This window comes from Platalea leucorodia (genome assembly GCF_965183815.1).
Source record: "Platalea leucorodia genome assembly, chromosome: 9".
In the NCBI taxonomy this organism is placed as follows: Eukaryota; Metazoa; Chordata; class Aves; order Pelecaniformes; family Threskiornithidae; genus Platalea; species Platalea leucorodia.
In genome coordinates, this window is record NC_138831.1 from 40,273,879 (window position 1) to 40,297,455 (window position 23,577).

The window sequence follows — 23,577 nt, forward strand, 5'->3', positions numbered from 1 at the left end:
ATGATGACAAACCAGTCTCACGATTACTCTGAATTTTGTTTGAAACCTAAAGTCCAATACTGTTTGGATTCAGCAACTATTGCCTGTATCTAGGCTGTGTTGAACTCAGCTCAGAGAATGGATAGTCTGATGCAGGGGGAGGTGGGTGATGTGAAGTTGATGGTGGAAAGGAGCAGCTCCTGCTTTTTCAGCTTCTGGATTGCAAGGTTTAAGTGGATCAATGGAAGTCAAGGTGGTGGTAATTCTTGTAAATGTAAAACTGCAGGCACGCAGCTCCTGTAGCGCTATCAGCTAAACGCTGCTTTTTCTTGATCTAATAACTCTACACCTGCTTCAGCTGGAGGTTGGCTAGGTATGAAATTACTCAGGAGATCTTCAGCTTTAACTAATACCCTGTCTTTTTGCCTACAAAACCAACTCTTCTCCTTTCATAGGTCCAGTGAATAGAAATGTTTCTCTGTAGGTCAGAATGAATTTGGCTTGTCATGCATTTGTATATAAATTGGTGACTGTATTCTAAAATAAACAGTGTCGCATATATGAAGCCCAGTAACTCTGCGACTGCTGGGGGGGAAAGAGCTTCGCAATTTATTTTCCTCACTTGAATTCTGAGTAAGATTGGCCTAAGTAAATCTGGCAAATCTTTTCAGTGACAAAAACTTCTTGCACTTCTCATAGCAGAACTCATACTTGAAAGAATTATGTTGCCATAGTAGTTATTTCATGTCCTTTCAGCTGGTTTCTTGAAGGATTAAAACTGCTCTGAACTTCAGCTTGTTTTGAGATCAGATGAATTCATTTCTGGCACAATTTAAAATGTTGATTTCCACCCCCACTCCACCACCCCTGAGTTAGACTTGTAACTTTACTAACTCCTATTTTTCTATAACTTCCTAAAGAACTTTTTCTCTATTATTTTTTTTTTCCAGAGGGTGTTATTCAAGTTGCACTCTCAGAATGCTGCCATGTCAATCTTTCTCATGTGTTGTCCTCCCCACATAAAGCTGTATTTTGAACTGTCCTTACTGAACTTACAAACAAGAAAAAAAAAAAAAAAAAAAACACCAAACCAAAAAACCCCACCAAACAAACAACAAACCAAACAAAAAAACACCAAAAACCAAAACCACCACACAACCCCAGGGTTGAAATCTCCAGCTTTCAGTGCTCATTCTGAGGAGGGAAGATATAGAAAGGTGACAGAAGGCTGCTTTTTGCTACAACGGTAATTTGGACTGTAGCAGAGCTGCCCCATTGCTGAGGGTGACCAGACTGCTGTAGAGGTTTGCTTTGTCCTCGTGGGAACAGAGAAACCTTGCAGACTTGTTAGAGCAAAGTGTCCGAAGAATTGGGGTACAAGAGCATGTACAGTGTGGCAGGTGACTAAACTTCATGAATGCTGCTCTTTGTTTATAGTCCATTAGTTAGTGTTTTTGAGTTTGGGGTTTTTGTGATTGTTGTATATGATTTTAATAATGGAATGAATTTTATTTAGGTATCGGACTCCTCCAGGACGCCTTTGCTACAAGGTGTGATTATGGCCTTCTTTTAATGCAACTTTATGACTCATCTTATGGTTTCTTGTTTTCTTTTTTCCCTTCTGCTTCCTCTTTTCATTCTTTTTTGTGTCTATCTTCTTTTTAATTTTTCTTTTTAATTCAATAGAAGAGGGTAGAAGTGAAGACAAGCTATAAATCTGGTTTTATGCTTAGGTGGGTGGGGTTTTTTTCTTTCTTTAAAGGAATACAGGAAAACTTAATATAAAGTACCAATGGAGCCATGATTCCTAAGTCTGAAGGCAGGTTTTGTATGCCTCTCTACTCTATAATTTCCCAAATCCCTAGGAGTGTCTTCAAGTATTTAGAACTGGTGTTAGTTCCTCTACTGTTACCTGTATGGAAGTACTTCACCTAATTTTTCTGTGCCACTGCATTGACATGAAAACCTGCTTAGTGCTAAACAATTTTGTTGTCCTCTGTTATAATGTTCAACATTATAATTTGCTTTTAGTAACCATGTCTAGAGTCCCTCTATCATCCTATTACTCAACAGTATACTTTATCCCCTGCTACCTGCAGTGCTTGCAGTAAGATGGGGAGCAAGGATTCGGACCAGCTTTTGTGGCCTTGCTGCTGCACAGCTTCTAGACTGCAGTGAGAAGGTTTAACCTTAATAGGCTATAGCTCATGACTGCTAACACTGATGGTATTTATTTTAGCTGTCCACTGTCTTAAGCACAGCGTGGAGAGAGCAATGCAAGCTTTCAGATTTCAACTTCTTGCAGAATTTAAGCATTTAAATACAATCTTGAATTATAGTCATCAGTCTAGAGTTATATATCTATTTATAAAGCACAGCTTGTCTGCCCTATACACTGAAGACAATTTGAGATGGTGAACTCTGCCTGACTGGGTCTTAAATTCTGAACTAAAAAGTACTTTTCTCATTAGCTTATTTTGTCTAATAAAGAGTACTTTAACAATTTACGTCTCATTAAAAAGCCTTAATAATAAAGAAATTACATACCAACCCAAGAAGAGGTTAGGAAGTATAAGGGATTGAGTGCAAATTAAAATCAGATGGCCAGACTGCATTTTTATAACTTAAAAGTCTTCTCTCCTGCTGTGTGCACTCAAGTTGTTGGATAGGATTGTTAACATCAGTTTTTCAATTTCTACTTTACATGTATGGGAAATACTCGACTCCCTAAGATAGCTCTGAGGTCCCATAATTTTTAGCTGAGAGCATTTCTGTTTCCACATAATGATGCAGCCTGAAATTCTAGTTATGCTCTGTGTGGCTTTTTTATGGAGTAGTCTTGAGCTGTAATGGGTTGCTGCACAGGAAAACGTTGTAACTATTCACTAAAGCACAGGGATTTCTTGGGAGAGGAATGTACCTACTTTTCTACCACCAAATGGGCAGTATCGCTGCTGTGAAGTGTATAATAAAGGTTTTTCTAGGTTTTCTGGATTGCTTATAGTCCTCCTGTATGCCTGCACGATAAACTAATTTGATGCTTATTTCCCAGTTATTGATTTAATTCAAAAATACTCTTTGTTTTTTGTATCAGTATAATCCATGAAATGATCTTAGTAACATGAAAAATCTAGTGGACTAATGCAACTTTGAAGGCTTCTAGATAGAATAGTCTTGCAACTGTTTAGAGTCTGTCAATTTGAAGTGTTTAGCAAGCTTTATCTCTCTTTGAAATAGTAAATCAACAGATTTGTCATTGGCATGTTACGCAGCATGCACCTGCTGTTTAGTACTGCAATTTTAAATCGCATTTTTTAGATACTTGCAAATTAATCATAGCTGTAAGTTGTTAAGAATTATGTGAATGCAACATCATCAGAGTGAATCTTGCAGTCAAGTGTGTGCATAGCTGCTATGTACTCTTTCACAGGTAGAAGTTTGCATTGGCGTTTCCAGTTTGGCTGTGTGTGTGTGGGTTTTGGTGGGTTTTTTTTGATTTTGTTTTGTTTTTAATAGTTCGTCATGTCGGGAGATAGGTTAAACAGCTTTGTAACTAAAATACATTTCTATCTTGACATCTCCCCTTAAAAACTGTCAGGAATTCAGATGTGGGAGAAAAGCTTCTCAATCTCTTCCACTTTAAAAATGTTCATCAGCTCTCCCCAATGTATGGTCTGCTTCCTTTGGCTCTTTTGAGGCTTGAAACAACAGCTTTGTCCAGGATTTTAGCACGGTGCCTTCATTTTGCTGCTGGTTGTTGTAAAGATTCCTGCAGCTTTCTGCTGAGGCTTTGAGGATGGGGTTGTCCTGAGAGAACCTACAACTGAGAACGCTTGTGGAAAAAGCTGCTTAATGCAATCTTACACTTTTCAAAAGGCATCTGTTGTCCCTGACTTCAAGTTGTGGGCTATCCTTCTTCTGTATGGTGGAGAGGTTAGAAATGGGGTGGGGTGGCTTTTTTTTTTTTTTTGCCTTGTAACATTTATGTCTGTCAAAAAAACCCAAACACCCTTTATACTGTACTAGCCATTTGGTTTTCAAGTTAACTTAAAAATCTGATATATTAAGCAGAGACTTTAAAATTTAAATACAGGTGGTATCTCCAGCATAAGTACGTTTTGTGCTACTTACCTTGGTGTAGGATTAAGAGAAGAATCTTTGACTTTGGGATACACTGAATTGTTGCAAATAGTGTTAATTCTTCCTTCTGGAAGCATCTTGTCAATTTAATAGGGGAACGTTTTACAAAAACGCTTACCCAAACTACCTACTCTATGCCAGCTGTTAGATGGTGCCTAGGATGAAGGAAGGTACCTGGCATTACTCGATGCAATGTGGTGCTGTGGGGGGGTTTGTTGTTGTTGTTTTTTCCCAGAACAAATACTTCAATCCTCATTCAAAATGACAGTTTGACTTCTGTAATTGTAGGGAGTGTTTTGTTTTGGGTGACTTTTGATGTGGGTTTTTGGTCACAGTGCTGGGGGACAGTTATAGATATACTGAAGTGAATGCAAGATTGTCATTAGCACGGGAGCTTGGTATTCACTGCTGGACTGAGTGCCTGCTATTGCTGTAACTCGGTACTTAAGTGTATCAGCAAGGCTAGTGCCTGCCTTAATTCTTTGTGTCTTTAGTTCTGACACGTGAAGGGAGGGATGTGAAAGACCTTTTCTGGTTTTAGTCAGATTGATACTGTGGCCACGAGGCTCTTCTAAGCCTTACCTAAGTCCCAGTGACTTGTTTCTGCCTTGGACCTGTCCTCTCAACTTACTGCATGGCATGCTTCTGCGTCTGGGTTGGGAAACAGCTTGTTTAAGCAAACCTGCTTTTAATAAGGTATGTTTGTATAGCTTGCAGTGAAACAATTGTGTTTGTGTAACAGCGGGTACGCACAGAGGTGGGTCATGGCTAGAGAAGAAGAGAGAAGTTAATGGAACTACTCTCTTTGCCCTATATATAGAATTATACCACACTAAAGTGCGTACGACACAACAGTGTTGGAGCCTGGCTTTGCCTTGCCGAGGATCCTCCAGCGGGTGCTAGTAAGACAAGAAAGCAATCGTGCCCTCCTAGCATGGAAACCTGCCCAGCTTAGAACCCACGCGGTGAGCAGCTGTTTTACAGAAGGACAGGGAGCCTTGTTACTACTAGGCAGGATATGCCGCTGCGCAAGAACGTATGTAGGGTTTTCTGCCTTCTGATGCTGAGAGCAGTATGCCTTTGTCCTAATAATCCTGCCACCTGGGCATATGAGCTCCCTGACGTGTTCTGTTTTTCAGCATTAATTTTACTGCTTCTGTATCTTCTGTCTCAGGTTGTCAGCTGTCAAAGCTGTCCAGTCCTTGGCCTCTTGTTAATTATGCTTCATTCTGAAGCCCTCAAACTGATGGGTCTCAGTTTGTCATGCTAACAAATGTGTGTATGACCTCTGTTATTTATTCAATGCCTTGTCCCAGGGAGGAGACCAGAGCCTTCGTTGCCCTTTAGGAATACAGCAATGGATAGGGAAACAGGCTGCTTTTTAGTGAGGAAAAGTACAGTGTTGTCTTGTGTTACTCAGGTGACCTAATCATTTACATTAATTGGAAGGTATAATCAGTCTATATAATCTGGTTTAGAGTCTCTTCGGTTACAGGACTTTACAATTCCATTGCCTTTATCCTTTTTAAAATAAAAGGAAAACTTACAAAGAAGTGTTGCCAATACAGTTAGTTTTTACTACTGTAATATAGCTAGCTTTTACTGTCATTAAAAGGAAAGCTAGTCTTTTCTATTCGAGCTATTGCCTGCTACCTGTAAATGTTAGGTAGGATCCTAGGGTCTATTTCCAGTTCTCCAAACCGTGTCTGAAAAATGTGCTTAACCCCAATCATTTGGTTTTTTTTCTCTGTATTTAATAATTGAAACACTTTTGACTCATAAGTTTAATTTCTTGTAGAGGACTTGGATCCTTGGTTAGAGAACACTTTTGTAGTGGAAAGCATTAGCTAAGACAGCTTTGATTATTTGGCTTGAATACTTTTCTGATCTATAGAGGACTTCCTATCTCTATGCTGCTAAAAGGCACTCTAACACATTTAATTATATTTCTCTTAGCTAACAAATACTTTGGACCAATGGGGGAAAAGCAATATTTATAAAGAGCCATCTCTTTTTTTTTTTTCTCTTTTTTTTTTTTTTTTTCCCTTTTTATATGCAGATGATGGAACACCTGGATTATACAGGAAATGAAGAAACCACAGCATCAGCCAGTGAACAGCCTGGAGGACAATAACATGCAGGATCCTGATTTAAAATAGTATTCAAATTTTCTACAAAGGAATTAGAGTAAATTTGGTGAAGTTTTACAACAGAGTATTTCCTACTCTGTGTAAAAGGGTTTTTTTACTCCCGCACCTATATTTTTATGGAAAATATTGTTAATAACATAAAAGTAATCAAAATAGACTTGCATTTTTACAGCCAAACCATAGCTAGTGAAACCGTGCCTTATTTCAATTTAAATAAAAGGATATTTTCTATGCAATTTCCCAAATGTGTTTCTATACAGTATATTTTTATAAAAGTTTCTTGCCCATATCCGTTTGATGCATGAAATGTTTTCTTAATTTTGATTAAGACTAGTCAAGTTTCACTAAAAAAAAAAAAGTACAGTACCCTTCATAGGATTCCTTTCCAGATTTTGAATGCAAAGATTGGTAGTAATGTAACTACAGCAACTAAAGAATGAAACTCTAGTTCCATTACTACAAGTAATTGAATAAACAGTGTGTATGATAGTCTGTGTACATTGTAAGCCATAAAATAGATAACAGGGCAAATTTAGTGTGGGGTTGTGAGCTCCCCCCTCCCCATAGTATCACTGGCTTATGCCTTAATTGTGAAAATTGTTAAGCTTTGATGCAAGTCTTTTGGATTATATACACTGCCAGCTATTTAAAAAAAAAAATAAAAGGAGGGAGGTACTTACACAGTTGTCCTGGAAACTTAGGTGCAGCTCCTGGAATAGTTGACAAACAAGATGGTTCGAAAGGCAAGAGGGTTTTTGCTCAAGAAGTGCTATTGGGGGTGGGGGTGGTGGTGAAATGTTAACTCTGGCCTGGTTCTTCTCCTGCCCATTGAGACTGGGTCTGTATTTGTGGTCTTCATTTGGCTGTGGATCAGTTCCAAGGGATGGGGGAAGACAGGACAGAATTTTTTTTTTTTTTTTTCTTTTCGATTTTGCATCTACACCGTACTTTTTTTTTCTGAAAACTATTTTTGAAAATTCTTTGCAATTGATAGACAAAACAACAGATTTGAATAGTGCTAGTAGTGCCTGTGTTAGTTAAGGCCAATGCATGTGTTTAACTGTTTAATCTTAATTTGTTTTAGCTTTTAAAGACTTGGAAAAGGAGAAATAGTTTAAATCATTAGTTTGTATTTAGAAGAGTTTGAGTTTGTTTGACACCTTTTCTTTTTTCAGGAAACTGCAAATTGAGGGGGATTAGGCATAGAAAATTTGTACAGCTGTAATGCTAACAGTTTACACCAAAGAAAATTGGAGAAGGCAACAACAGGAAACCCCTGAGTTCACTCTAGTGCTAACGTCAGGTAGTCATTAAAACTTTTTGCCTATTCTTTAAATGAATGTCATTCCTATAGTCAGTACCAGTTCAAGAACCCCGGAGAAAACAAGTGAATAAGCACATGCTGGGCAATGGCAACGCAGGCTTTCCTGCAGTGCCTCATGTAAGTGCCTCAGTGTTCGCCCGACGGTCACCTCCAGACATTTATAGTTAGTTTGGGGCATGTTGGCTCAGGAAAACTTACCCAGATTAAATCTAGTTTAGCTAGATTTACTTTGGAAGTATGCTAATTAAGACAATTGTAAATCTATATTGGCAGTTAACAAAGGCTTACTGCAAATTCACCTGTTTACGTAATTTATATCAAGTTTCAACTTTTGTTCACAAGAGTCAGGAGCAGACAAACTTACAGCCTGAGTATCAGTTGTTGCCATTCACGCGGATTGACCGTGGTGCCAGTTGATGCGGGTATGATAACCACCTTGTTTGCAACTTCCCCCAGAAAACAGAAACAGTTTTCATACATTAGTAGTTGCCCCTCTTGACTTTCTTGACCTAAGCTGGAAATAACAGCCTCAGAATACAATGATCTTGTGCACCATCTTCAATTTTTATTCGACTGACACTTAATAATAAATTACAGCATACCTCAGTGTTCCAATAGCAGACTGAAAACTTGTCTTCTGATGTGTTGTCGTGCCCTTTGACAAGCCCGGTATCTGCCAAAGTTAAATGGTTATGAAGAAGTTTCTGAAAATTCCTGAAAGAGAGAAAGAAGTCATAACTCATTCAAAGTCATGCACTACTCGCAGCCCTCAGAAGCTTCACGAATCTATGTCATATGACTCCTTTTTCTCTTTGAAATCTTCTGCATGGAGGGTTTATTAAATTTTCAGCTACAAATGATAATGGCATTAGTATAAATAAAGACGACCTTTGGCAACATAAGTGTATTCAGCAGCTGGCTGTGGAAACTCTGTCTTGTTCTGTGCCTAATTACGCTCCATGCCTGATCATGCCTGAGGTTTCACACACATGTGCTGCAGTTTAATGGGATGTAAACTAACTTTTTTTCTTTCAAATGCTTAGGTGCTTTGTTTACAAAAATTAAGAATGGAGTTTAAAATTTTATATAAATAATAGGATAGTGTTGACTACTGAAACGAGGTTTTTATAAGTTCAATAGAACTGATTGCAACACTTTTAGCAATTTTGAATGTTTTTAATGTTAAATTTGGTTGGGCTAAACACTATGTTAAAAGCCTTTTTAGTCATACTTTAATATAAAAATCTTACTACCTTTTCATTGTATGTTTACTGACAACAGCCCCCTTCCTTATGACTCTTAAGTTATCACTTTAAGAATGTTATTAATAAATGTTACTTGGAAAAATAGTTGAGTAATTGCTTTGTTCTGACTCATCTTTTTCTTACTGTGAATGTTCATGGCAAAACAGTTAACACTTCTTAATACCATGTAAATTAAAAATTCATGATACACCCCCATAAATATGTAGTTACAGTTTTTATCCATCCTGCCTGATGTATCAAAGTTATGATTCTGTTTGTAAATACCTGTGCAGCGGGTTTGGTGGTTTGCTTTTTTACCCCCCCCCCCCCCTTTTTTTTTTTTTTTTTTTTTTTAGGGGCAGGGGGGAGAATCGAAGTGTCTGAATTGAGCTACATCAGTTTGGCTGGTCTAACTCTGCACAGCTGTTAGTCATGGGGCTCGGTGCAAGTATACCTGACAATCAGGGAGTTAGAAATTTAACGTGCAAACTTCTTGATGGTAACAAGCTGACTTGCATTCAGCCTAGGAAATAGTGCTGTAGAAGCAGTGTTCAACTGAATGTACTTAGCCTTAGGCATGAAGGGCAAGAAAAAGCCAAGCTTCAGTCTTGAAACCCAGGCTGGGTTGGAAGTGTTGGTGGGGGGGGGGAGGGGAAAAAAATCACTGAACCTGAATACACTGATGTGTGATCCCTGAGACATGCCCAGAACCCTGTGATAGTGTGTTTGGATTTAACATGTTTTTAAGTATTTTATGCCTCTTCTGCTCATACACTGGAGGTTCCAGTAGCATTGAGTCACAGTAATTGAGCACTTACCTCAGAGAACGCTCTCCAAAATGCTCTTTGAATTTACTTATTTTAAAGAGTAGAGAAGCTAGGAAGAACAGACACGGCTGCCATCAGCAACCTTGTTTTTCACTGTCTGTTCCCCGTGCATTCCATTGCTAAGGCTGGTACATTTGACACTTCAACAAAACTGCACATCTCGGAGGCTTCAAAACTGCAAGCAGAAGCGAGGCATTTTCTTCTAAGGAAGAGGGTTACCATTACTAGTTAACAAGTGCTTGCCTGTTTAGATCGCTCCAGTCTTCACAATACAATTCCATTTAGACATAAGAAAAAGCTTTTCACTGTGAGTGTGGCCAAACGCTGGAGCAGGTTCCCCAGAGAGGTGGTGGAGTCTCCATCCTTGGAGACGCTCAAAATACAAGTGGACACAGGCCTGGCCGCCGGCTCTAAGCAGGGGGGTAGGGCTAGGCAACCTATAGAGGAGCCTTCCAACTCTACTGCTCTGATCAGTAAGGCATTTTTCTGCTCGTTTTCCAGCTTGAATAATCTGCAGATTTTTTTTTTTATCATAGAAAAACTCAAATTTTATCACCACAGTGTGAGTTTGATTTTCACTTGGAATAATTTACTTCTACTAAACTGCTAGATTACAGCATATTTAAAAGTTGTCTTTGGATTTGTAATGCTTTCAGATGCTAAAGCACTGTTTTATTTTCAAGTAGCCTATATAGCATATTTTACTATATGAATGACTTATCTTTCTGATTTTTGACAGAAGAAGGAGGAGAGCAACTCAGACTGTTATCCCTTTTGTCAGAAGTGAGTGATCAAAGTTCAAGGTTTTGTGTTCTTGAGAGAGGCTGATGATGGAGCCTCAGGTATCTCTGGAATCCCTCTTATTTATAAAGAATGTGCAAGATCCTGTTTCCCGGAACACAGAGGGCATCAAATAGCTGATAATAGTTTTTTCCCTTGCAGCTCAAAGACCTTTTCACCAAAAAGTGTTTAGATAAAAGAGCTCCCTTTCAGCTTTTTCTTAGGAGTGTGCTCGCAGGTATTCTGCTGTCTGGTTTTTTGTCCCCTCTCCTTGCTCGGGCACATGCTCTCCTCCTTTCTTTCCTCCGCTTTTCTATTTGGGGCAATACCAGCATGTTTGAAAGTGTCTTGGCACATTACTTTGTCTTGGGCAATAATATGTGCCTCTGTTCCAGTATGGAGGCCAGCATTCATGAGGAGGTTTAATCTTCCGGACTCTCTTAAAGCAAATGCAGCAGTCATACCCACCAGCTCAATCCACCAGTACCAGTAATTTAAAACACTAGTTTATCTTCTGCACATCCTTATCTGTGTTACGGTCCCACTGACTTTCTGGGGTTGCATTAATGTTGGTGCAACAGCCTGGCTTAGATTTGAAAAACAAAAAAAAGTAAAGTAAGTTTTTTACAGTTTTATCGGAAGCTGAAATGCGCTTGTGCTGGCTCTCCCCGTGTTTTGCAGAAAGACTACCAGAATATATCAGCTTCTGTATTGTACATGCTTGGGAATACAAGGAAATAGAACAGGTATCGGTACATTTAAAAGTTCAACAATAACTCAGTTACTTTAATTTCAGGCTTTGTTGTGATGTGTCCCTATCAAAGCTACAAGAAAAATGGGGTCCTTTAATTAATGTTTCTTTCAAAAGGTAACCGAGACTATGCTGGGAAATTGATCCATCCTCAGGGATTTAAGGCAACTAACTGCAAAAAATTAGCAAACAGGTATCTCTCTGGTAGGTGAGTATTTCTCTGGTAGCTGATTTAAAAAATTTTAAAAGTAAATTTACAGTATAGTAACAATGGAAAAAAGAGCAAATGCATGCCCATTGGTACCTTTTTTCTCTAGGAAGTGGAACAGCAAGCCTCTGCAGGACAAAGTGACATTGTCGTCAGGGTCACTGCCAAATAAGAATTCAAAGTTGGACTATTGAGACCAGTCCTGTACAGGCTCACTTAACATTTTCCCTTTGGATTATGAGGTAGCTATCCCTGGATTTAAAAAAAAAAAAAAAAAAAAAAAAAATCAAGAAACAGAGCTCTGTAAGGATACCTGGGAACTTGTCTCCAATTTCTAAAATTCAGGAAGCCGTTGGTTTGACCTGCTGCCCTGTTCCTGCAAAGCCATTTGTTTAGACTGTCTCACTGCCCTGGCATGGCCGCCGGCTGCTGCCTGCCCCACGGCGAAGCAGCACCTCTGGCTGCCGCCGCTTTCCCCGCTGCTTTGGGAAGGAGACGCTGCACCCCTTCTTGCACATGGAGCATCTCTACACAAAGGCCACTCGCTACCTCTCCACCATGCACCAGCTCAGCTTCTGACAAGCTAAAACTCAAAACAAGAATTTGTGAGCTCGAAGATTGCAGCAGGAACAATTTTCACAGGGAAACTTTAAAAACCCTATAAAAGTTATGGGGGGAGAAAGTTCAGAAGGAACAAAACTGACATAAAGTCTCCTTAGGTATTTTTTAAAGGCAGGCACTGATAAAATCTTGCAAAGGGTCACCATTATGGTGTAAATGTCCCCATACTGTTCTGGCAGCTGCGCGTTTTACACATGTAAATGGCGACGTGGGGAGGCATGCCCTTGGTGGTTTTGTGCAAGACTTCGGCCTGCGTTGGCTAAGCTCTCAAACACAGTTTTCTCAGCTGTAAGTAATGGATCATATTCCCAAATACAGTATATGCTTACATTATACTTTAGATGATGGGTTGGGTAACGTATCTTTTTTTGTACACTTACAGAGCATGTCGAAGGCAAAATCGCGCATTCAGAACTCTCTGTGTGCTCAACTTAATTAGCTCGTTAACTTGAATATCCCCTCCTATTAATATGGAATATCTTTAATTCAGATTTTAAAACTGGAAAACCCACACTCTCATTTGTCTAACTAACTGGGATGCGACAAGCCATACCGCAAAGCCCAACTTGAGTTACCGGGTTTGCACTCCGAGCCTGGCGCTGTGGGCCGCCGTGCCCTCTGCACCGCCATCGGAAAGCCCACGCCACAACCCCGTCCGAGCGTTGGTGGTCGTTTGCCAGCCCCAGAAAAATGGGGAAGCACTGAAAAACTGCGAAGCCTCGCATGGCTTTCCCTGCATGGCTGCCTCTGGAAGGGAAATAATGCTCCAGCCCTAAGGGAAGAGGCTCAATGTAGTGAGAAGCCCCCCCTCCTCTTGTGGTGGGTGTCATGGCTAGAGGGGACCTGAAGTGCACTGGTGGCCTTCGGTGATACCAAACCAGCCCTCTTACCTCTAAAGGCATGCTACTCCGCGCTCCCTTTTTATAATTACTTCGTTCAGTAAGATGTCAATGCTATTTTTCCAATTTTAATACATAAGCAGTTCTGTTAAATACATACATTGCTTGTGAGATTGGAGTCTAAATCAGTTACAGGGGATTATTTGTTCTATGACTGTTAAATACGCAAAATTAACTTTTTGTACATTATTTTGCTCCTGGTGTATCTTGAATTTACCCTAGATCTTATGACCTATTTCTTGAACATACAGCTAAGGCACTTGTTTCCTTTGAGGGAACACATACCTTCTCGCTGTTAAAGCTAAGACGTTGCTCAGACTAACTACTTTTTGCACTATACCAAGGTTCTTCAAAACCAAAAAGATTACTGAACTTTTGGGAGCTCATCAGAAGATGTGTAACTCTGGAGCATGCCACATACCAACAAAGTAACCAACATTTCTAAACAGTTTAAAAACTCTGAAGTTACACATTTTCTGAGTTTTATTTTCCCTGGCTTCAATGGAAGCAAGCCTCCTCCTTTTAGGTTATACTTCCCAAGCGTTGTGATTAACAGCAATAAGCTGTTTCTACTTCATCCCGTTTTGAAATAGCATATTTTGAATTGCTGAAAAGTTGCATGTTTGTAATGTTATTTGGTGTATTATCAGAGAGGTATTGGGCAAAGTATTTTCACAGAAACTCTGCAACTCCAGCACTAGAAAAACCCTTCACAAGTAATGGAGGGGACTTACAGATCCCATTAACCTGTGCCGTCCTACACCTGTTTTTGCCTTACTTGACAAATTTTTAACTTTCGTGTTGAAAAAACAATTATCTTCAGTGTTCAGGAGTAGCAGTCAGAATGTAAACTAGTGAGTCGCCACTTTAGCTAAAGCTAGACAGCTGATGTACCTAGATATATCAAAAATGGACAAACCTGCAGGGGGGGAAATAGGGTTTGGGAGAATTCACCCTTGTTAAAAGCATAAGAAAAGTGACTCAATAATACCTCTTTTCTGCCAAAGGTGACTTTAGTAGGGGACAAAAATGGTTTCTACACAGAATCTGTTTGGCCTTGAGTAGGATATTAACTAGATTTCCTTATCAGTTGGCATTTGCATCTGATTTAACTATATGAAGCCCAGCACTTTTTTTGAATAACTTTAAAAGAACAGCTGGAGAATAACAGCATATCTCTGGTGAAACTTATCACTGAGTCAAACAAACAAGAAAAGTCAAAACCAGATTACTTTTATTTAATGGTAACGCATTTCATTTCTCATAAAGAGGAATGCTGTATTTTAATTTTTTCTTTCTGTGCATGAGTCAGTATTTCATCTACATGAGGGGGAGTGAGCAATCAAACAGCTTCATCCTGGCTACTGGATATTGCAGTATTGAGATGAGGGCTTCTTAGAGAGGTTTCTTACAATCCCTTAGCACGTACTGCGGTGAGATCAAGTTACAGCTGGTTTAATGCGATGTAAAACCTATTAAGGTTGACATCACGAATTTTACTAGTCCTGGTGATGATTACATAACAAATAATTACTCAACATAAAGTGCCAGTGACAGACTGATAGTTTGCTTTGAGATATAAAAATGAGATACAGGAACCACATAGCAAAAGGAGTTTTGTTTAAACCAGTTATATTCCATTTTAGATAACAGAAGCTTGCTTCAGGTTAAAGGTCCTTAAATGCAATAAGGTCCAAAATAATGCTTCATTATTTCATTCTAATTCACAGCTGACAGTTGTTGATTTGGAAGAAGATACCAGAGGAATTTTGAGTTGACTGTTGGTGTGGTTGGAAGGTAACACTTAGGGTGACAAGCAGCAAATATTTATCCTACTGCTTAGCCCTCTAAGGTTGAGGTACAGTGATGAAAACAAGATTTAGCATCTGAACGTAGAAGGACTCACTCTTTGTGGATGACTAATGCTGCTAGCTCAGGGTCAGATCACGTTATGTTGCGTATGGCTGATCGACGTCATAAAAGGATGTACAGTGACTTCCTTGTGCCATGTGCCATCAGTCCCAGGTCATGGGGATGTATTTCACTGTGGTGCTACGTCCTGCCCCCCCTTCACAACGCTTGCTGAAGGCTGACGCTCCCGCAGACAGAGCGAGGCAGAGAGGATGTTGATGACTCATTTTCCCTTCATTTTATTCACAAGCTGTTCCAATGAAACAATGTGCTCTCTCTCCTTCTAAGCTTATCGCGAACAGTTTAACTCTAAAATAATTTGATGTCAATCTCTTTACGTTTTTGCATGATCAACAGGAAAAAAGGCATGGAAAATTCCTCACCTCAAGCATGTTCTAAAACAATAGCTTGTACCAGAGAAGTCTCATGCCCAGGCTGGCCTCCAGCTACTTTTTCCTACTTCCCTTGCTCCTTCTAGCTCTTGGATTTACAAATATTAAACTTAGAGGTCAACACGATAACCATGAGAATCAAGTCAGTATAGCCTAAATACTGCTGTGAGATGAGATGAAGGACCTAGTCGTAGAAGAACTTGCTCATTAACTTCATGTGGGATGTGAGGAGGTTTAGATTCATTAATTAGAAAGGGAAAAAGGAAGGGAGGAAGCAGGAATGCGGTAGTTTGTCAGAAATGTTTTATGGTGTTAGCTGAAGAATTCAGAAATCCACCATTTTCTCTGCTTTCCTTTGGAAAGTTCTTGAACCATCTCCAGAAAAATCTTACTGGGCTTCCACTGCTCCCGCTGTTCCTGCTCCGTAAGCCAAGAACTAGCACTGGCACAGGGGAATCTGGGCTGGAACAAGCAGCTGCGGATCAGCAGGCTTGGGATTTCTCCTGTGCTAAGAGAGTGAATTTAGCCTGTTAGTTGGGAGATCTGGTATTCAGAACTAATTTAAGTTGTCCCTGGAAATGCCTAATTTTCCTATTCTATGGAAATTAAGAGTCCTAGGAGCCTAATTTTCATGCCTATGTAAGATAGATAGCACAAATTCTTCTTAAGTTAACTAAAAACAAGCATTAGGAGCTCCCCTGCAGCTGAGGAACTCCCCGCAGCAACATCCTAACGTGGAGCGTGGAGCTGAATGCCTGCAGTTGCGTGGGTCTTCTCAAATTTGCACCTATTGTTTGCAGCAAATGGGTTCCGCCACCAGAATTTACTACGGGACTTGCCCTGCTGAATGGCTCTTAATGCGAGTTTTGTTTCTTGGTATCTACAGTTCAGTTTAAACTAGCAGCTGCCAATTCTGGGGTTTTTTTAATGCTTGGTTTGATTTTTTTATCATCCCTTTCTAATCATTGGAGTGGGTCTAGTAAATTTGGTAGTGTACTGAGCCTCAGACTCTTATGGGACTGTTTCTGTCATGCTGAGGCTCACCAGTTTTTCGCTGTGAGCACCTGCAGAGCTCCGTCACCCAGTGATGCACAAACCCACGGTTCAGGTGTGAGCGCAGACTCGCATGTCCATCAGCTTAGCCCAACACCACAGGGAGTTAATGCTGGTGTTTCGCAGCAAGGGGAGACGGACGATATGGCATTCCACGTAACGTCACAACAGTGCAGACAAATGAAAAACAGCCTGACAATGAAAATCAAAGTTTTAAAATGAATTTTAACGTTCTGATTGAGTTTATACAAAATTACCGCTCTTGTATGGCTATGGTATTTTAGAAATCGTACCAGGACCTTTGAGCCAGATTTAACTCATTTTTGAACCATGTTTTCATTGCAAAGGAAACACTGAGCTCTCTCACTCCCGATGTCTTAAACAAAAATTAATGGCCTAACAGTAATATCAGACATACATTTCAGAGGAGAGATTCTTCTAGGAAATCTTAATTTTTCATATTTAGGGAACACCAGTAATTTCAGCCAAACTTAGTTAATCGCTTTTTCTTCCCTCAGAAATGCATTTATTCTAGCATACAGTTTGTTGCGAAAGATAAATACTGAAACGTGTAGCGGGAATTATTGTACGAGGCTTTTTATTAGTGATACGGATTCTCGAGTTTTGCTGACAAAAGAAGTCAAGGTTCCTGCCCTGGGCAGTTCCTAATCTAAACTGGGAACAGAGTTGATTGAGGTGGAAGAAATGCATCCTCCAGCCTCCCTCCAAAATGAACTTTCCTCCAGTGTTGCTCAGAGCGAGCGACAAATCGCGTTGGGCAGGGCGCGGACGGCAGCCCTTCCGCCCCCGAGCGCGGCTGGCACGGAGAGCTCCAACGCACCTCAATGACGCCGTCCCCTGTGATGCCGTTTACATAACGAGTAACGCCGGGGGACGCTCCCGAGGCACCAGCGACCGGGGATCCAGCAACGCGGGCCGCCGCGGCCATGCGGGGACGTTTCCTCGACGGGGGAGCGGAGACCCAGCCCCCGGCCCTGCCCCAGGCCCCTGCCCCGCTCGCCGCCCGCCCCCGCCGCGGGGGAGCCCCGCAGCCCGGGGCCCGGGCTGGTGTTTTTGCAGAGGGACGGGGCTTTCGCTCTCTGAACCGCACGTTTCCAGTCAGACTGGTTTCTGCCCCGGAAAGCCCCGTTTCTGCCGCCTCTTCGGCCTTCACCTCACCAACCGCAGACGGGGGGCACGGCCGCCCGCCCCCCGGCAGCCACTCGCACCTTTTCGGGCTGTTTCGGGACGCCGCCCCCGGCTCCCCCTCTCCCGCCGAGGGGCCGAGGCCGCCCCCGCCCTGAGGGGGCCGCGGCGGGCGGGCGGGCGGGCAGGAGCCGGCAGCGCCGCGCCGCCCCGGCGTCCCCCTCCTCCCGGGGGCGGTGCGCGCTGACGCGGCAGCGCCGCGGCTCTCCGCCGGCCGAGTCGCACAATTATGAGAAAGAGCCGCCGGGCCGAGGCCGCCGCCAGCGCTGGGTCCCGGTGCGGAGTCGAGCCAGCGCCGTTCTCCTCGCCCCGCTCTCCTCTTCGCCCCGGGAGCCTCGTCCTCGCCCGGCTTCTCCCCACCCAGCCCTCCGCTGCTGCCGAGCCCAGCCCCGATAGATGGAGACAGGCCCCGCCACCGCCGACGCCGAACCACGAGCAGGAGCTGCCCGGCGCGAGGAGAGCCAGAGTCGGCGCCGAGACCCAGCCCGGCCCTGAGGAGAATGGTGAGGGCCGCGGCGGCGGCGGGGCCGGGCTCGCCCCGGCGGGGCGCGGGGAGCGGCGGAAGGGACGGGGGCGCCGGCCGCCGGACCAGACCTGTCCCAGCCGGCTGCTCCGAGTGCCGGCTGCCGCGGCCGCCCCGATGCGCCGCGGCCCCTCTGCCGCGCGGGCTCGCCTCCCGCCGCGGCGGTCGCTGCCCTGCCCGCCCCGTGCGGGGCGCCCCGGCGGCGGGGAGGAGGGCCCCCGCCGGGCTGTCACCTGCGGGCCGGAAGGGGAGGCGCGGGCGCCTCAGGCCGGCCCGCGCGCGGTGCCCCGGCCCCCGGCGGGGCGCCCCGGCGTCGCCCCCCTCAGCGCCCGCCCGCCCACGACCCTGCGGGCCCGGCGGGCCCTGCCCTTCCGGAGCGCCCCGGCCGCGGCTGACCCGAGCCGCCGGGGCGAGGCCGCCGCCGCCTCCCGGCGTTTCCAGAGCCTCCTCGCGTGGTGCCCGCGGGGCCGCCGACGCCGCCCTGCTGCCGCCGGCCCCGCGGAGGGGCGGCCGCTCCCTTCGCAGCCCTCCGCGCCCCCGGGCAGCGCTCTGGGGAGCCGGCCCTGCGGCCGCGGGGGCCCCGCCGCTTGGAGACGCGACCTTTCCTTCCGTGCTCTTCGAGTGCTGCCGTAATCCGGCATTACGGTTTTGTGCAGCACCAGAATGTACGCGGCGGACCACGTAGTTCTCTTCCTCCCTTCTCATCTTTCTACCTATTTACTTCTTACAGTTTCTACACCTTGTCATATACAAGGGAGCGTATAAACCCTTACAAAGAGGCGTATCAGCTTCTACAAAGAAAACACGGGTTTAATTTCAGCTCTTTCTTATTCTGGCTGCTAATCAGCTCTTTATCCCTATAAGTTTATTCCTTAATTGATATTTATGGAATTCAGTGAGCCGTCACATCGAGTGTTTTCAAATCATTTTGCAAATCTAAGTGTGTGTAAATCTGTGGATTTCTACAGTCTGCTTGAACTTGTAGTCAGATGCTTTATTTCATTTTAAATAAAAGTGTTTTATTTCACAGTATATTGTTCAAAACCACGGGGATTCATATCCCTGAAGCTTCCATTTCTGACTGTATCTGTGAACTGTGTAGAAATGTGGGCTGTCTTTTTCTAGAATCTGCAAATCCACCACTCTTCTAGGAGGAAGCTGAAAGTGCAACCTTCCGTTCTGACTTGAAAGAGTACTTGGCATCTCTCACTTGTCTGGTACTTGCTCTTCTCAACTGAAGTGGTTTTTTTTTAGTTTTGTGGGTTTTTTTTGGTTTTGGCTTTTTTTTTTTGTTCTGGTGTTTTTTTTGGTGCTGACATAGCCTAGAAATGTACAGATTGGTTTTAACCATTGTACATTTGTAAACTGATCGTGGCTCAGCACTTTTTCTGGCAATGGAACATGTTTGCAATGTTTTATAAGTATGTGTTTATGAAATATTTTGAAACCACTGTTTAACAGGTGTTTTGCCTGAGTTGAATGTAGGACGTTTTATGCAAGTTCATTTAGCTAAAAATTTCCCTGCTGCTCCATGACTATTTAGCAATTTTGAAGAATTGCTGGACAGTGTCCAACATGAAATCAGGAATTATTCTAAAGAGTGAGTTGTTCAATGTGGCAATTCTGGGAGTTCAGTCTTTTTTTTAATGTGTCTGTGTGGGTGAGATAAGTGTCTGCTAGATCATCCTTCATACCTTCTGGTATGAGGCCATTCTTGACTTTGCTATTTAAAGTGGGGGAAAAAACCTTTGTGCATGTGGAACTGTTTAGGCTGGTTTTGGACTGTTTGTACATTAGCTTCCTGATGTTTTACTTTGATATTTCTTTTGCTTGCTTCAGCTCAGGAACGGAAGGGTAATTTTCACTTGTCATACAAAGGCACCTTGAAACATCACCTTACATTTAACAGTTATCTCACTTATGTTTAAAGATACTCTATCAGATCGTTTACCTCCCCACATGGATTATCTTGGAGAGAGGTACTCTATTGTGTTTTAAACTTTCACTTCTTTTCTTGTCCCTTGAGGCTCTGCATAACTCTAGTCTTGCCACCTTACCTTTTTCTCTTATCACATCAGCCCTGCTTTCTCTGCTCTGCTGGTGATAGACTGCAGCATCCGAACTCCTCTCTTTTTCTCATAGTTATCTTTACCACTTGCTGTGCTTCCCTTTCCTGGAAGCTTTGCACCAACACCCAAACTTTTCCTGCTTCTCTTTCATGTCCCTTTGTGGGGTGCGTTTCTATTAACTGTTCGCTCCTTGTGGACAGTTGTGACAGATGACTATTTTCTAAACAAAAAAATATTGTTTTAAACTTCAATAATTGATGCTGATGCAATAGGGTTTGGCCATATTGGTTTGTCGATTTTACACCAGTAATGTTGCAAATAAATCTCTAAGAGGATTTGTCAAAAAGTGTGTGTGAAGGGAGGGAGATGCTTTTGTAGTCTACAATTGGTGTGCTTGGCAGGATTTTTCATAGTAAGTTTAATTTTCTTTCCCAGAAAGACCCTGATTAGCCTAATTAGGAGTTTAACACGTAGTTATACTAGCAGTGACACTTTTACTAAACTGATACTGTCAGCCTATTGTCTGAAACAAGCCCAAATTTGAAGTTCCAGTCTTTAAAGGCTTGGGGTTGGATTTAAAATTGTGGCTTATGCTTTGAAAAGTCAAGACAATGAAATGATACTTCTCATGCCAATATACTTAACCTGAAAAATGTATCTTTGTCTTCTTTTATTAAACAGATATTTATTTCTTTTGGAATCCCTCATTTCCTTTAACCGTGTCTACTTTGGCCGCAATATTTGCGTGACACGTTAATTTGCTGAAACAAGTACCGTTAGTTCTGTTTTTTGTGCCGCTTTTTTAAAGGCAAACCGACAGTAAAATCAATGTGTGTATTTTCCAGAATCGGAATTTTGTCTTTGAGGTCATGTTTCTTGTTTCTAACATGAACAATTCTGTCTTGGTGCGTTTCAGCTTCACTGATTGAAATTCCAGCAGCTGGCTTTTCAGCAGATAAATTACTGAATAATCTTACTCTGTGTATGTATTTGGATAAGATACTTTGATTATTAAAGATAATGTCACTTCTTACCTCGGATACTGACCAGTAGTGGTGGCCTCTGACAAAAGAGTCCATATGCTTTGTTATTTCTACAAAAAATAGTGAGTGGTACTGACTTGACCTGTGGTAAAACTTGAACGAAGTTTGTTGCATGCTTTCTTCACGTCCCCTGGCCTGAAACCATCTTTCTCCTCTATTGTGTTCTCTGCAATCTCGTTATTGTCCTTCATCTGATTTAATCCCATCTTTTTTGCTTCCATAATGAGGATGTACAGGTAATGGTGTCATGTTAATATATCGTGATACAACCTATACTGAAAATGATCTAACTAATCCTTGGTTTCTGTTATTTTTATTGCTTTAAGCTTTCCTTTTACTTAAATTGTGGATGTTTTTCTATTTCCAGTAATAGCAAGCTAATCTAACAAAAGAACAGAAAAAGTAAACCCCAAAACCTTTGTATTGGCAAGCTTCGCTTCCTGACCTGGCGCAGCCCAGGGTTAGCTGGGCACGGGTGCTGCTGCGCCAGAGAGGAGGTCGGACGTGCAGGAAGTGACTTGTCTTTGTGGTAGCAGCCAGGCATTAAACCAGCGTCGCCTGGCACACCGAACCGTTGCATCTAACTGGATGGGACCACAGACCAGAGCAGCAGTGTTTTGGAGACCAGGCTCCATCACAGGCGTTGCACTGACAGAGAGCATGCTATTTTTCTGAGGAGTGATGAGGTTTTTTTCAGCCTTTTTGACACCTATATTTTGCTTAGCATGTAAAGTGGATGTGAGGCATTTTAAAGCGGGGGTGTGAGCCACTTTCTTTAACCGCCAGGTTTGCTGGAACCACAGTACAGCTCGAGTTTGTTTTTCTCCCCAGCCACTGTATTTCTTGCACAGAAGTAGGGATGATGCAGGTTGTCTAATCACTGTTAGGTGAGCAGGGGAAATTTCTTACCCCTCTGTTCTTTCCAAGAAGGAAAGGCCTGGGAACTTCTGATGGGATAATGAAATATAAAAAACAAGAGAGAAACTGGGACAAATAACATTGTTGTCCTTAACTGTATTAGTTTTTTTTCCTTCCCAAAAATTGGGTGAAAAGTGTTATAAATGTATGGGACATACAGGCAGAAAAATAACTGTGTTGCTGGTTGTGGTGCTGATAGTTCCGAAAACCTGCCTTACGAAAGGACTAGAATATTTAACTGTGGAAAATGGTTTGACAACATATGGTATGAGGATGTTGCAGGAATAGTCTGTAAGGTAAATGTAGTGGTTGATTGCCAAGGAGAGTTTAAAGTATGGTAACAAACTGACAGCATGTTAAAGCTGATTAAACTTGGTTTATAAGTTATGCATTTTTTTTCCCCTCAACTAAAGCAAAGTTCAGATGTTACTGAGGTGGTAGGCTTGGATCAAACCTTAATTCTGGGGATTTCTGTGGGTTGTTTGTTTTTTTTTTTTTTGTTTTTTTTTTTAAATTCTAAAAGTCAGATCAAGGTTATGGATTATTTAATACTTGTGTTATTAAGAACAATATAATTTTTTTCTCAAACTCAAGCTGCTTCATGCATTTTCCATTGTCAGATTTTCTGAAACATTTGAACTCTGTGTATGGCAAATGTGCAGTTGCTGAGTTAGTGTATCCCAACCCATCTTTATTTCATTTGATTTCAGCTGAAGGAGGATGGCATGCGGTATGTGTGCTAGCATATCTGTTGACTTTCTACAGCTGCAAAATCGGAATTTTACAGGCTGTTTCAGTAATAGAGTTGGTACTTTGTTGCATGTAGATTGACAACTACTGTTTTCAGAAGATGATCCAACTTCAGAAACAGCTATTGTAAACCCTCTGTGAAGCTTTATTGCTGCTTCCTCTTCAACCTGTCCGTGGAGATCACTGGTTTACATTCAGATATGGTCCAATGTGAAGTGCTTATTTTGTTTAAATGCACATCATGTGTTTTGCAAAGAGCGTGCAACTGGCAAATGAATATACAGTTTCAAAGAGTACAGGTAGATGTGTGCATATGGTTTGTCTACATCTGAAAATTATGCATGTGTGAATCTTATCAATGTCTAGACTTACTGCAAGTAATTGTAATAGCAACAATTTGGGGAGGCCTTTTTCTGAGTGGGAGAGATTTGGAGCTATTCCAAGGTCTGTGGCAGCCTGGTCAGGCTTTTTACTTCCTAGTCACAGATCCCAAAGCCTGGTGTGGATGACTCCCAGTGCTATTGGATTCTGCCTTTAATTGTTTACTACTAATCAAATGAGGTTTAAAAAAAAAGAAGAACCTGCAGGTTCTGAGAATTGGCATATTTCTATTTAAAATTCTGGTTTGCTGATTTTTATTTTTTGTTTTTATTTTTTTTTTACTGACTACCTTTTGGGTGACTACTAGAATATATTTTTGCTGTCATACACTAACATGTTCATGCTTGAGAATACTGTCTCAGTTACAGCTCTAAGTTAATTTAATCTAGGTGTTCAGTCTTTCACCAT

At 42.1% G+C, this 23,577-nt stretch overlaps 2 protein-coding genes across 7 annotated transcripts in view; both read left to right on the top strand.

Annotated features, from left to right (window-relative positions):
• SPPL2A (signal peptide peptidase like 2A) overlaps positions 1-8,961 on the top strand; it is a 29,878-nt gene extending 20,917 nt beyond the window's left edge. For 4 of the 6 annotated variants that reach the window (XM_082322196.1, XM_082322198.1, XM_082322197.1 and 1 more), the window contains 2 exons: positions 1,496-1,531; positions 6,179-8,961. In XM_082322196.1, coding sequence (XP_082178322.1) covers positions 1,496-1,531; positions 6,179-6,253 — 111 coding nt within the window. In that variant the 3' untranslated portion in view covers positions 6,254-8,961. The remainder of the gene's footprint in view (positions 1-1,495; positions 1,532-6,178) is intronic. The other 2 variants (XM_082322195.1, XM_082322194.1) reach the window with 2 other exon arrangements.
• Positions 8,962-17,907: 8,946 nt separating this feature from the next.
• TRPM7 (transient receptor potential cation channel subfamily M member 7) overlaps positions 17,908-23,577 on the top strand; it is a 58,401-nt gene continuing 52,731 nt past the window's right edge. The window contains exon 1 of the mRNA XM_082321386.1: positions 17,908-17,988. Within this exon, the coding sequence (XP_082177512.1) occupies positions 17,986-17,988 (3 nt within the window). The 5' untranslated portion in view covers positions 17,908-17,985. The remainder of the gene's footprint in view (positions 17,989-23,577) is intronic.